This window comes from Bos mutus, chromosome 14 (assembly GCF_027580195.1).
Source record: "Bos mutus isolate GX-2022 chromosome 14, NWIPB_WYAK_1.1, whole genome shotgun sequence".
Taxonomy (NCBI): domain Eukaryota; kingdom Metazoa; phylum Chordata; class Mammalia; order Artiodactyla; family Bovidae; genus Bos; species Bos mutus.
Genome location: NC_091630.1, coordinates 16,256,700 through 16,271,193, shown reverse-complemented (window position 1 = coordinate 16,271,193; position 14,494 = coordinate 16,256,700). Strand labels below are relative to the sequence as shown.

General features: G+C 39.3%; 1 protein-coding gene across 2 annotated transcripts in view; it reads left to right on the top strand.

Moving 5' to 3' along the window:
• Positions 1–13,470, top strand: part of STK3 (serine/threonine kinase 3) — a 309,491-nt gene extending 296,021 nt beyond the window's left edge. Inside the window, exon 10 of one of the 2 annotated variants that reach the window (XM_070383025.1) lies at positions 10,991–13,470. In XM_070383025.1, coding sequence (XP_070239126.1) covers positions 10,991–11,226 — 236 coding nt within the window. In that variant the 3' untranslated portion in view covers positions 11,227–13,470. The remainder of the gene's footprint in view (positions 1–10,990) is intronic. The other variant, XM_070383024.1, reaches the window with a different exon arrangement.
• The last annotated feature ends 1,024 nt before the right edge of the window (positions 13,471–14,494 follow it).

Genomic DNA, 14,494 nt, shown 5'->3' with positions numbered 1-14,494 from the left:
TTGGGAGGCCTGAGAAATTGTTCTCTCTAGGCTCCAGTCCAGACTTACGTGGGCGGATTTGATGCTGTCCTTGAGTGCATGCAGAAACTCCGGTAGCCGTGTGACCTGGGGCGAGTCCCTGGGTCTCCATGTGTCCTCACTTCAAAAACAGAGCTGGTAACAGCTACCCTGAAAAGTGACTGTTAGGATTAAATGACTTACTGCCCAGGACCCAGGATGGTGTCTGACGCCTGGTAAGGGATCAGTAATTGGCACTTTCCTCTTCTCCTCCATTGACAGCCACAAGAAGGGATGCTCTCCCTTTTCTTCAGGAATGAAAAGATCTAAATGTCTTACAATTACTCTAGATGCTCTGAGGTCAAACAGATGCTTAATTCAATTTCCAGTTATAATCCCGGAATTCTTATAGTCATTCAGCTGTAGACGGGGCTACTCAGCCCCGAACAGAGTTGTATGTACAATCCTCCATCCGGATAGGTGGAGAGTGTCTGTCTGAACTCTGCTGATAGATTTAATGTAGATTTTAAAGAATGTATACAGTGAGGAATTCAGCCTTCCTTCCATAAGGTGTCGAGTCTGAAATTATCACTTTCTTCATTAGTTTTGTAAATATGTGTTTTAAATGTATATGTACTATGAACCTTTTAAGAAAGCCTCATAGAACTTTGAATTGACTTGAGAGCTCGTTTATTGTATTCTTCTCAGTGCCAGAAATTAAATCAGGAAATTCCTTAATATATTGATGTCTTAACTTTTTTTTTAAGTGTTGCCTATCATCCCTGTTGCTTAGCAGAAAGCCCCTTACCTGTTCACAGATACCTAAACTTCTCAGTGGGCTTGACTAGACTTCTGCTAGTACTTTGGTGTGTCCCCCACTCTGATTGTTAGTGAATGATGTGGCAGCCTCCATGAATAGTGTTGTATAAAACCAAACCAGATTCTGTTCAACACAGTAAAAATTTGAACTAAAATGGAATATCGGGGAGGGGGGAGGAATATGTTGCTCCAGGCCACAGACAACTCAAAACAGTTTGAGGCGTGCAGTGGTAAATCCTACAAAATGCTACAGGCGATTCAGCATCAAAATTGCCATAGAAAATTATTGTTGTTAGCCGTTCTGTTGATAGTTCGTATTGTTGCAATTGCTAGCAGATGGGAAAATAAATGAGTCAGGATACAGTATTAGCAATCCATATTTTTTTAATCACAGGCCACTAATAAGGTCTGTAGCATCTGTGAGATTTATTTAAACAGTTGCTAGGAAGAGTGTGTTTTCCCAGTAAACACAGCCAACCTGAGACAGAGTTTTTTTGATCGAGTCTTTGATGGTGTTAACATTTACACATAAGACGATTTGCTTCATTGTGATGGTCTGAGTTGACTGATTATACCAGCAACTCGTAGACCCATTAAGTATAGAAATGTTACCACACTTAAGCATTTTAAAACTTCACGATCCTGTTTCTGCTATTTTTTGAGATTAAGACTTTAAAAAAAAAAAAAAACCCGTGATGTAACTAGGACTATTTTTGACAAAACAAAATAATATAATATTTTAGGTTTTTATAGCAGACTGGATACATAAACTTGAAAGTTCTAATTTTATTGACAGTTCTTCCTGATCAATAATAATTAGCAACTTTCAATATTTCTCATACAGTTCAGAAATAATGCTTATTAAAAGTTTGAATTGTCAGAATTATCTGTGGATTGATTTAATCTTATTTGCTACCTTTTTACATCACTGAGTTATTTATGCTACTGTTTTATGTAAGAGCTGGTGAGTTATTAATCTGCATACTGTCTTGGATATTTTTTTAAAGCATACTGAAAAAATATTTTAGTATGTTGAGCTGTAATCATCTTACCTCTTGGGTTAAAATGTGATAATCTAGGACTATCAGTAACAAAATGAGCTGCTTATTCAAGCTGTCACTCATGTACCAAACGATACTATTTTCAAACACAGTGTTCAGTTCAGTTCAGTTCAGTCACTCAGTCATGTCCAGCTCTTTGCGACCCCACGAATCGCAGCACGCCAGGCCTCCTTGTCCATCGCCAACTCCCAAACTCATGTCCATCGAGTCGGTGATACCATCCAGCCATCTCGTCCTCTGTCGTCCCCTCTTCTCCTCCTGCCCCCCTCCCAGCATCAGAGTATTTTCCAATGAGTCCACTCTTCTCATGAGGTGGCCAGAGTATTGGAGTTTCAGCTTTGGCATCAGTCCTTCCAGTGAACACCCAGGACTGATTTCCTGTTACTCCTATTGAAAAGTAGTTTTGACTTTTCAATTTAACTTATTCACAAGTATCCACCCACTCAACTATCTAATTGTTATTCTTTGAAAGTTTCGAGTCTTTCTTAAGCGTTTTTCACCTAAACTTTCTGTAAGAGCTGGGAGATCCTGGTTTACCAGCCTGAACCTTAAAGAAGAGCCATTCCCTCTCTGCTGAACTTCTGCAGTTTATTCCATTTTAAGAGACGGCTCTGTAGAAATGTCAAATGTGGCATTTTCTGCTCAGTGTGGCCTTTATAGCTGAATATTTAAAAACTGTTTTTCCTTTTAGTTCAGGTTGAAGACCCTAGAAGTTTCTCAGTATCACACCCCCATTCTGAAGTGACTTAACATTTTGAACTCTCTGGCTGTGCTAGATTAAGAATATCAGACGTGGTATAATTTAAAACAAAACAAAACAGCTTTGACCTAAGAGTTGGGTCATGTCTCTGCTATTAACCAGGAGTGTAACTCTGAGTAGGCTAGCTCTCATTTCCTCCCCTAAAATAAGGAAGTTAGAGTAGATCATCTCTAAGGTTCTCTTAGAGTGGGATTCTGTGAGGCGTAACTAAACCCAGCTTTATGTTTCTGCTAAATAAATGATTTAGTCATATGCAATGACTTTTAATAATCCCAGATCTCAAAATGTATTTCTCTCAGGCCCATATGATTCAATACACCCAGTCTCTGTTTGAACCTTTTTATGGAAACCGGGTTTATTCTCTGTTCTTATTAGTATGTCTTGCACCCTGTGCATTTCAAATGGCCGAGAAGAGCAGAGTAGGGAATGTGAATTATGAATAGGGGAAAAAAATGTCTCAGGTAATGAAACAGTACTGTTCCGAAATGCATAGACTTTTCTGTGACTGTGTTTTTGACGCAGCTGTGGACTCACTCTCTACTTTCAAGTTTTCCTTCTTACTGCATGGCAGCTTGTTTACTCACCCAAGTCACGTGTCCGGTGTTCGTAAAGATCGTCAAGCTAAGTAGATTCTTCCCTTGTGTTAAGGCCTGAAGACATAAGCATCACTGCTAATTATGCAACTTCTGTTTTATCATTTAAGTTCAAAACTAAATTTTGTTTAATAGAATTAGCCTAACACATGTAAAAGTCATTTCCAGACACTCATTTTTGTATGTTTTTCACATACAGTAAAGCCCACAATGTATACATATTCTAAAATTCTTTTCTTTAACTTGACTTACCAAATTCTAAACCCAGACATAGAACAAAGACTTGATGCTCCCAACACTGTTTACTCTGCATTTATTCTGGGCTTAGTCAGCTGGCACATAATTATGGTAACACAGCTACTTTGTGCTTCATGTAGAAAGATGGTTCATAAGGAACATTTCTTTCCTATATAAAAAATGTAAATTCAAGTTAATTTACCACAAGATGTTAATCCATAAACATAATTCTGAAGTGATTTCCATCTTCCAAGACAGTTGATTTTAGTAAAGGAAACTTTCATCACAGTAACACTGATATTAGTTCAGGAAGCTCAGCATTTTCTTCTGATTCTATCTGTGTTACCCACCCCCAAATTGTTTTAATCTGGATTAGCATTTTTAAAGGGTGATAGTGGATGGTATGATTTTATAGGGTAATTTTTATCATCATGAGTCTCTCTATATTTTTATCTGGCTTCTAGATCTTTTTACTACCAGGGAGTTGAGCTTACTGTTTTCCAAGAGACTGAAAAGCTGTTTCTGCCACATTTCCCACCCCAAACCATTTATGCCTGTGGAGGCTTGAGGGCTACAGAAACACAGAGTGCTAAATATATGTTATTAGGGCTGAATCAGAAGTCAAAATTCAACCAGAAGTTCATGTCTGTAAGTCATACCCATTTGTATAAGAAGTAAACATTTTTACCAGTTAACCTCACAATTTCTGGGGTCTAGATGACACCATAATCTAGAGTTATTTAGGAATATATGGACAGATGGATGGATATATATATAAACATTTCTGTTCTGTTAAGAAGATAAGAAAGGCCTCTGACCACAGTGTTAATAAGATCTGTGGGTCGTTTTCTGTTGGATATCATAGATCTTAAGAACGGGGGGGGGAAAACCTTTTCCTGGATAATCTTATCCTCATTGAGAGCTTCATTACAAACTAAATGCTGATGATTCCCTAAGTCTTTGTCTTCAGCTTGAATCTTTCTCCTGAAGTCTAAAACTCCAAAATTATAATCCACATCTGATGTCTCCACCTCAATGTCATTAACCATCCCCTCCCTTATTAATTGGTGTCAATCTCTACCCCATGACCCCAGCTTGAAGCCAGAATCGTCCCTAATCCTTCCTCCCTCTGTCAGTGAACAAAGAAAGCCCTATCGGTTATATTTTCTAGGCTCTCTAACCCTTCTCCTCAATCTCTGCCTCCATTTCCCTGGTTCAAGCCTCTTCCTCTCACTAGATTGCTGAAGTAACCTGTTGACAACTCCTGCCTGTATTCCCCGACCCCGACGGCAACCCATTTTCTCTACCTGCTATTGGAGACATTTTTCTAAAGCTCATTCATATACGGTCATGTCACTAATTATGCTCAGAATTATCAAGCATTTCTTTTTTTGTCTACAGAAATTTTGTAGCAGCACATTTAAAGCCCTTAGTCATCCAGCCTCCCCTCTTTCTTGTCTTTATCTCCTGATCCCCTTCTCCCATGGATCCTTCCTGCATCCCAGCAGTCAGCTGACATCCCGAAAGATGTCCGGCATTTGTGTGCCTTACACATTTCTGGGTACGCTGTTACCCTTCCCCATCCTATATCCCGACTTCTCAGTGCACCCGTCCATTCATGAGCTAGCTGTGCCTGGACCTGTCTCGTGAGCTAGATTGCAAGTTCCTTACGGGAGGTAGTGTTCTGTTCATTTTTGCATCTGCAGTGCTTGGGTCCGTAGAAAAGTTTTAACAAGTGAGGTAAAGTTCTGAAATTCTCTGATGGCCCACCAGAAAACATAACTATGTACAGTGAAAGTGAAAGTCAGTTGTGTCCAACTTTGTGACCCCATGGGCTATACAGTCCATGGACTTCTCCAGGCCAGAATACTAGAGTGGGTTGCCTTTCCCTTCTCTAGGGGATCTTCCCAACCCAGGGTTCGAACCCAGATCTCCTGCATTGCAGGCGGATTCTTTACCAGCTGAGCCATAAGGGAAGCCCCAACTGTGTATATATTTTATGTAAAACTCAGATTTACTGTAACCTCAACCTTATACAGCCACAAATATGAAATTACAATTTTTAAGGCTTTAAAGTTTTTTTTTAATTTATTATTTCTTTGGGTTGTGCTTGGTCTTCATTGCTGCACATGGCTTTCTCTAGTTACAGGGAGTGGGGCCTGCTCTTTAGTTATGTCTGTGGGCTTCTCATCGTGGTGGCTGCTCTTGTTGTAGAGCACAGGCTCTAGAGCGTGCAAGCATCAGTAGTTGTGGCACACGGGCTTAGTTGCTCCGTAGCATGTGGGCTCTTCCTGGACCAGGGATCGAACCTTTGTTCCCTGCATTGGCAGGCAGATTCTTAACCACTGGACCACCAGTTCAGTTCAGTCGCTCAGTCATGTCCGACTCTTTGCGACCCCATGAATCACAGCATGCCAGGCCTCCCTGTCCATCACCAACTCCCGGAGTTCACCCAGACTCATGTCCATCAAGTCAGTGATGCCATCGAGCCATCTCATCCTCTGTCGTCCCCTTCTCCTCCTGCCCCCAATCCCTCCCAGCATCAGAGTCTTTTCCAATGAGTCAACTCTTTCCATGAGGTGGCCAAAGTACTGGACTTTCAGCTTCAGCATCATTCCTTCCAAAGAAATCCCAGGGCTGATCTCCTTCAGAATGGACTGGTTGGATCTCCTTGCAGTCCAAGGGACTCTCAAGAGTCTTCTCCAACACCACAGTTCAAAAGCATCAATTCTTCGGCGCTCAGCCTTCTTCACAGTCCAACTCTCACATCCATACATGACCACAGGAAAAACCATACCCTTGACTAGACAGACCTTTGTTGGCAAAGTAATGTCTCTGCTTTTGATATGCTATCTAGGTTGGTCATAACTTTCCTTCCAAGGAGTAAGCGTCTTTTAATTTCATGGCTGCAGTCACCATCTGCAATGATTTTGGAGCTCAAAAAAATAAAGTCTGACACTGTTCCCACTGTTTCCCCATCTATTTCCCATGAAGTGATGGGACCAGATGCCATGATCTTCGTTTTCTGAATGTTGAGCTTTAAGCCAACTTTTTCACTCTCCACTTTCACTTTCATCAAGAGGCTTTTGAGTTCCTCTTCACTTTCTGCCATAAGGGTGGTGTCATCTGCATATCTGAGGTTATTGATATTTCTCCCAGCAATCTTGATTCCAGCTTGTGTTTCATCCAGTCCAGCATTCCTCATGATGTACTCTGCATAGAAGTTAAATAAGCAGGGTGACAATATACAGCCTTGACGTACTCCTTTTCCTATTTGGAACCAGTCTGTTGTTCCATGTCCAGTTCTAACTGTTGCTTCCTGACCTGCATACAGATTTCTCAAGAGGCAGATCAGGTGGTCTGGTATTGCCATCTCTTTCAGAATTTTCCACAGTTTATTGTGATCCACTTGGTCAAAGGCTTTGGCATAGTCAAAAAGCAGAAATAGATGTTTTTCTGGAACTCTCTTGCTTTTTCCATGATCCAGCAGATGTTGGCAATTTGATCTCTGGTTCCTCTGCCTTTTCTAAAACCAGCTTGAACATCAGGAAGTTCATGGTTCACGTATTGCTGAAGCCTGGCTTGGAGAATTTTGAGCATTACTTTACTAGCGTGTGAGATGAGTGCAAATGTGCAGAGGTTTGAGCATTCTTTGGCATTGCCTTTCTTTGGGATTGGAATGAAAACTGACCTTTTCCAGTCCTGTGGCCACTGCTGAGTTTTCCAAATTTGCTGGCATATTGAGTGTAGCACTTTCACAGCATCATCTTTCAGGATTTGAAATAGCTCAATGGAATTCCATCACCTCCACTAGCTTTGTTTGTAGTGATGCTTTCTAAGGCCCACCTGACTTCACATTCCAGGATATCTGGCTCTAGGTCAGTGATCACACCCTCGTGATTATCTGGGTCGTGAAGATCTTTTTTGTACAGTTCTTCTGTGTATTCTGGCCACCTCTTCTTAATATCTTCTGCTTCTGTTAGGTCCATACCATTTCTGTCCTTTATCGAGCCCATCTTTGCATGAAGTGTTCCCTTGGTATCTCTAATTTTCTTGAAGAGATCTCTAGTCTTTTCCTATTCTGTTGTGTTCCTCTATTTCTTTGCATTGATCGCTGAGGAAGGCTTTCTTATCTCTTCTTGCTATTCTTTGGAACTCTGCATTCAGATGCTTATATCTTTCCTTTTCTCCTTTGCTTTTCGCTTCTCTTCTTTTCACAGCTATTTGTAAGGCCTCCCCAGACAGCCATTTTGCTTTTTTGCATTTCTTTTCCATGGGGATGGTCTTGATCCCTGTCTCCTGTACAATGTCACGAACCTCATTCCATAGTTCATCAGGCACTCTATCGATCAGATCTAGGCCCTTAAATCTATTTCTCACTTCCACTGTATAATCATAAGGAATTTGATTTAGGTCATACCTGAATGGTCTAGTGGTTTTCCCTACTTTCTTCAAGTTAAGTCTGAATTTGGTAATAAGGAGTTCATGATCTGAGCCACAGTCAGCTCCTGGTCTTGTTTTTGTTGACTGTATAGAGCTTCTCCATCTTTGGCTGCAAAGAATATAATCAATCTGATTTCGGTGTTGACCATCTGGTGATGTCCATGTGTAGAGTCTTCTCTTGTGTTGTTGGAAGAGGGTGTTTGCTGTGACCAGTGCATTTTCTTGGCAAAACTCTACCACCAGGGACTACCAGGGAAGTCCAAAATTTTAAACATACATACACACACAAAAAACATATAACAAGCTTCAGCACTAAAGCCATGCTCTATCTTTCCTAAAATAGCCTCAAGCTTTCACTCAAGCTATTTATTCTTATTTAGCGGAATGCCTAATAGGATTATTGAATTGCTTTTCTGGTTCCCAGTAGGTGAACAGACTTGGAGCAGAGAGAGAAGGATATTCACCCAGGGATGGCAGTGAAAGGGTGTGATAGTGAAAGCGAGAATCACGTAGTCGTGTCCGACTCTTTGCAGCTCCACGGACTGTAGCCGCCAGGCTCCTCTGTCCATGGGATTCTCCAGGCAAGAATACTGGAGTGGGTTGCCATTCCCTTCTCCAGGAGATCTTCCTGACCCATGGATCAAACCCAGGTCTCCAACACTGCAGGCAGATTCTTTACCATCTGAGCCACTTACCAGACATACTGAGGAGCTGATAGCTTTCCCTTAAGATAAAACCAAAGGGAAGAGGGTAAATTAATATATGGTATAGATTAGTAATAGATATTAATAATGATGATTCATCAAAAGGAAAGGTTGTTTTAGAAGGCAGCATATTCTGTAAAATACTTTATAAAGGATTTTCTGTTAAAAATGGTTGAAAGAGTTTTATCACTTAATTAAGATTTAGATATGCCATGAATTTTCATATATGGAACACATAATTCCCTAACAATGCCAGCTAATGGTTCTCCAGTATCACAGGTCTGTTTTACATATTGATAATATAAAATTTTACATATTGATAATATAAAAGTCTGTGACAGATCAGAAGTTTTCTAAGTAGCTTTTTTCTGAATTCAGTCCATTACTTTAGTAAAATAGTTATAAACTATGGGCAATTTGCCCCAGTAAGGTAGTGTAAGGTATTTATAAGGTATTTAATGCAACAGTTGTTTGCTTTGTATGATGTTGTAGAAATAACACTAATTATAACACTAATACACTAATCATAGTGTTACCGATTCCTTTGAGTCATTTAGTCTATACTCCTATTTGCCTCACCTTTGTGTCCTCACATATAACAATATAGTTTAATAGTTTCTAAATGTGTGCACAAAGATGTGTGTCTAAAGTTTAAGTATTTGGGGATTGCCTGGGGTAGACGTGAAACCCATGCATAAAAATTAATTGTGAAAATAGTACATGACTCTAGAATCAAATACTGAATGGTGGTATTTAAATTTTGAATGTTATAGAAATTCAAAGATAACAAAGGTAACAGGCTAAAACAGAGACAAAGTAGAACTGGATCTTATGGTAGACAGCCCCCAGGCATGTCTTTCCCAGGGACACGTGGCTCTGTGTGACCTCCAGTGGCCCTTCATCTCACCATCACAGAAAGTGTCAGGATTCCCCAGTAGCTTATTCTTTATCCCCAGAGTGATTTAAACAGTAGTGACCATATAGCAGATTAATACTTATATTAAAAATTAGTGAAGAAAGTATGTGATATAGTTGTTGTTTAGTCGCTAAGTCTTGTCTGACTCTTCTGCAACCGCATGGACTGTAGCCCGCCAGGCTCCTCTGTCCATGGCATTTCCCAGGCAAGGATACTGGAGTGGGTAGCCTCTTCTTTTTCCAGGGGATCTTCTCGACCCAGGGATCGAACCCATGTCCCCTGCATTGGCAGGCAGATTCTTTATCACTGAGCACCTGGGAAGCCCATGTAACATAATACTATGCTTTATATGTACATGTATGTAATTGTATAATAGGCTAGGGTTTGTTTTGTTTTAGTGATGTTTGACTAAAAAATAACAGGGTATATTTTAGGTACAAGAACTGCTTATACCAACCAGAGCAAGTGGTAAGCACCTTCAGGGTCATCATCCTGGGAGCCAGTGCATTCTTTCCCGTAACACTGTCATCCTTATATTTTTGGAGCTCCTATTTTGCATTTCCTCAGAGTCTGTGACTCATTCTTTTCAGTATCCTCAGCGGTGACAGATCTTTTTCAGTTGAGAATGAATTTGACTTTTGGAACCAAGAGTCACTTAGGGCCAGGTATGATGAGTAAGGTGGAGGATCAAGCTGAAAAATGCTATTTTTGGTTAAAGTTGGCATGTGACAATAAAGTAATGAGCGTGTTTTCTGGCCTGGCTTATAAAGTAACCAATTTGGGGTTAAAGTATTCTAAATAATTTGATTTTCTGATCAGCCAAATACTTAAAATTGAAGCATTTGGTAAAATGCAGAATAGAGCAGTTAATTTAACCCTGTATTCAATCTTGTCACATTCTTGGGTGATCTCTGCAAGTGTTCATGATTATCGTAGCTCTCCATAGCCGGCAAGGATGTGAGAGATTAGAGTGAAGGAGAAGAGGGCGGCAAAGGAAGAGATGGCTGGATGGCAATGGACATGAGCTTGGGCAAACTTCGGGAGATGGTGAGGGACAGGGAGGCTGGCGTGCTGCAGTCCATGGGGTTGCAGAGAGTCGGACACGACTGGGCGACCAGACAACAACAACAATCTAGAACATATCCTGAAGAGCTGTTTGTTGGCAATGGTACATTTGTATTTCTGGTTTTTTTAACCCAGATAGATTTTATTAGCTTAATTTTCTCATTTGTTTTTTCCTAAAAGCAGAGGTTTTTTTATTGTTTTGTTGCAAATTACTTGAGGTTCCTGCAAGACGTGCCTTCTAGGTTCTTCAGGGGAAGAATTCCTCTTTTAATTGTTGAGCCATATTTCAAAGATGATGTAAAGAGTTGGAATATTCCTGCTAAAACTCACTGGACTTTAACCTATTATAGATAATTTTACTATTTTAATATCTTCTTTTTTTTTTCTATATCTAGTTAAAAAATCTAAGTTTAGAAGAACTGCAGATGCGGTTAAAAGCGCTGGACCCCATGATGGAACGAGAAATAGAAGAGCTTCGTCAAAGATACACTGCGAAAAGGCAGCCCATTCTGGATGCAATGGATGCGAAGAAAAGAAGACAGCAAAACTTCTGAGTCTAATTTCCTTTCTGTTTGTTTCTATGACTATTCTGGAGACCAAGAAACCACTAAGAATTGAAGAAATACTATGATTTTTTTTTAATCTCTAAGATTTGTGCTCTACAGCCAGGCAACAGCCAAAAACTGATGATGGTACAAACCCAGGTAAATTCCCAGAAGACAGACTTAATACGGTTTCCACTGTGTTTTCATTTTTAAATGATGAAAACAGCAGAAGTGCATTCTTCTCTGTATCTGTCAGCTACATACCAGCACTAAAACTCTGTTGTAAAACGAAGGCTGTGTTTAGAAACCTTGAAAATCCAAAGCTATTGTTTAATTGTACAGCACCGAAGGGCTTTATGTTACAATATCCTTTATTCTTTTCTAATAGCCTATTTATTGTATCCCTCTAGGTAAACTTATTTATTTATGCTGTTTCACTTTGTTTTGTTTTTTAAGGGCAAGATCAGGATAGCTTTGGTGAAGGTCGGGACATATTAATAGATGACAGTGTACAACCAAATTATACTGTAAGCCAGGAGCTACGGGGTACATTCCTTGATTTCCAGGATAGTTTTCCAATAGAAGCAGAGCAATAATAGCAATAGTACACAAATGGGCCAGGCATTTTTTTATACTGAAGCAATAATTCCATTTTTACCTTCTGAAATTTTAATTTTTTTATTTCTGACGTTTGGTACAAATAGGATTATATATATTTAGGTCGTACAGAGCTATAATGTTTAAAACCAAAGAAATCAATGGAACCCTTGCACAAAAATGTATGGTGAATATTTTAAAAGAAATAAATCCTTAAGACAAATGTAATTCTTAATATTGTTTCCTGCTTCATGGGTAGGTCTGAGAGCTAAACTGTATCAAATTGTAATAAGCTCATCACATTTATTTCTGTGAAAATGCTCAGTTGTCCCCAGACTTTTTTGTTGATTTCATTTATTTGCTGGGAATTGGTAAACATCATGTGCCTGATGATAACAAAATAGCAAAAACGTTTGTACTGATCTTTGGGGACTGAAAAAAAACAAAAAAGATTAAAACCATTAAAAAGAAACTCATTTCTAAGCTAAATGAACATTTGCATGATTGAACCGGGACCAGTCATTTCCTAAACTACATATGGCCATCTTGACAGCGTTTGTTCTTTTGTGTGTTTAATTACTATGTGTAAATCATAAAGACAAATAAATTTACTGTGCCACCCAGCACATTTCAGCTCTATCTTTTTTTAAAACTCATGACCTAGATTCTCTCTTTTCTAGGCAAGGAAGGTATGTTAGTCAGGACAGAGCAGGCTAGATTATTCAGTGATAACAACTCTAAACCTTCAAAGGTTTAACATAACCCAGATTACCGGTCACCCACATGTTCTGCTCCTAACCTTCACAGCCAGAGACCACGCTGACAGAGCTTCCACCATCTGCAACGTTGGTGGTCACCACAGCAAGGGAAGGAGCCCTGCAAGTCACACAGTGGCTCCAGCCAGCAGCGACAGAAGTTGTGTCATCTCTGGACACTTCTATTCCTTTTTAAAATGACCTTTGCACCCCGGGTAATACCTGGAGTAACATTTGTCCTTGCCCTGTTGAGTCCTTACAAACAGTAAACTGTCTCATTGGATACAAATTATGATTGTCAAAACATGGTAAATATTGAAGATTTTATAAAGGTTATTAAAAACGGTGCTAGAGAAAACTTGAGTCCCTTGAACAGCAAGGAAATCAAACCAGTCAATCAGGAAGTCAGTTCTAAATGTTCATTGGAAAGACTGATGCTGAAGCTGAAGCTCCAATGCTTTGGCCACCTGCTATGAAGAGCCGACTCATTTGAAAAGACCCTGATGCTGGGAAAGATTGAAGGCAGGAGGAGAAATATGAGATGGTTGGATGGCATCACCAATTCAATGGACATGAGTTTGAGTAAACTCCGGGAGATATTGAAGGACAAGGAAGCCTGGCGTGCTGCAGTTCATGGGGTCAAAAAGAGCCGAACACGACTGAGTTACTGAACGACAAAGACTGAGTTTACAATATATTCTTCAGCTACATGTGTTTGGGTCAATCAGATGAGTCAATCAACTCAAACACCCCGCCCTTTTTTTTCTCTGTTTTTCTTTCAGTAAACTGCTGAATACCTCACCTAATTTGATGGAATTCACTGACTGATTTGTTACTAGCCAAGTAAAACCACCTACATGAAATGACAAGAAACCTGTGAAGATGATTTATGTCCTGTTTGCTAAACTAGAAAATTTATGCAAATTCATTCAACAAGGCCTGTTAACTACTCTTACTAATAAAGTCTCAACAAGAATCTTCCTTTTAATCCTGAGTATCCCATGTTTCAGTCATAATTTTTGTGTGACTAGACTTTACATTTGTCTTTATATATGTATGTTATATTTGTCTTTTTAAACGTGTATGTTATTTATATATGTAATATTCTTTATATATATGTTATTTATATGTATATATTTACATGTTGTTATATTTGTCTTTCTCAATATATGTATGTTAGTCGCTCAGTTGTGTCTGACTCTTTGCGACCCCATGGACTGTGTGGACTGTACCCCCCAGGCTCCTCTATCCATGAAATTCTCCAGGCAAGAATACTGGAGTGGGTTACCGTTTCCTTCTCTAGAGGATCTTCTTGACCCAGAAATCAAACCCAGGTCTCCTGCATGGTAGGCCGATTCTTTATCATCTAAGCCACCTGGGAAGCCCAAATATATGTCTACACACCTATATTTAGAGATTTAAGAACAGTGGACATTGTTCCACTTCAGAACCTTAGGAAGCTCCAGAACATTTCAAGATAAGCTGCCTTAAAATTTTCCTATCTTCTCACTCTCTGCCGACCACCAGTCAAAAAAGGAATTTAAAGTTTGGAAGAACCAAAAGCCATTAAAGAACCTTTCAAGTCTAGGTCAGCATTGATTAATCATTATTCTTAGGAAAGAGTTTTCTGGTTATTTTAATAAGTTTAAGAAGAAGCCACTTACTATTTTAACCTTGGTTGCTGAGAACATTCCAGAAATAGTTAAGTGTGCTTTCTGCACACCCCCATCCTTTCATAGATACAGTATTGTAGATGTAATTGAAGCTAATGAAGAAGGATTCCATCTTGCTGAAAAGTCAGCATCATTGTATATGTTGGCCTCTAGATGAGAAAATTTTTTCTTTGATTTAATGAACTTAGATGACTCATTGCTACAGGCTTACAATACACTTAGCTTATTTTAGCATAAATAGTTTTATATTCAAAATATGAGCTACTTTGGCCAGTTGGACAAGATAATTTTTAAATATATTTATTTAAATGGTTTTCAAAATAATAATG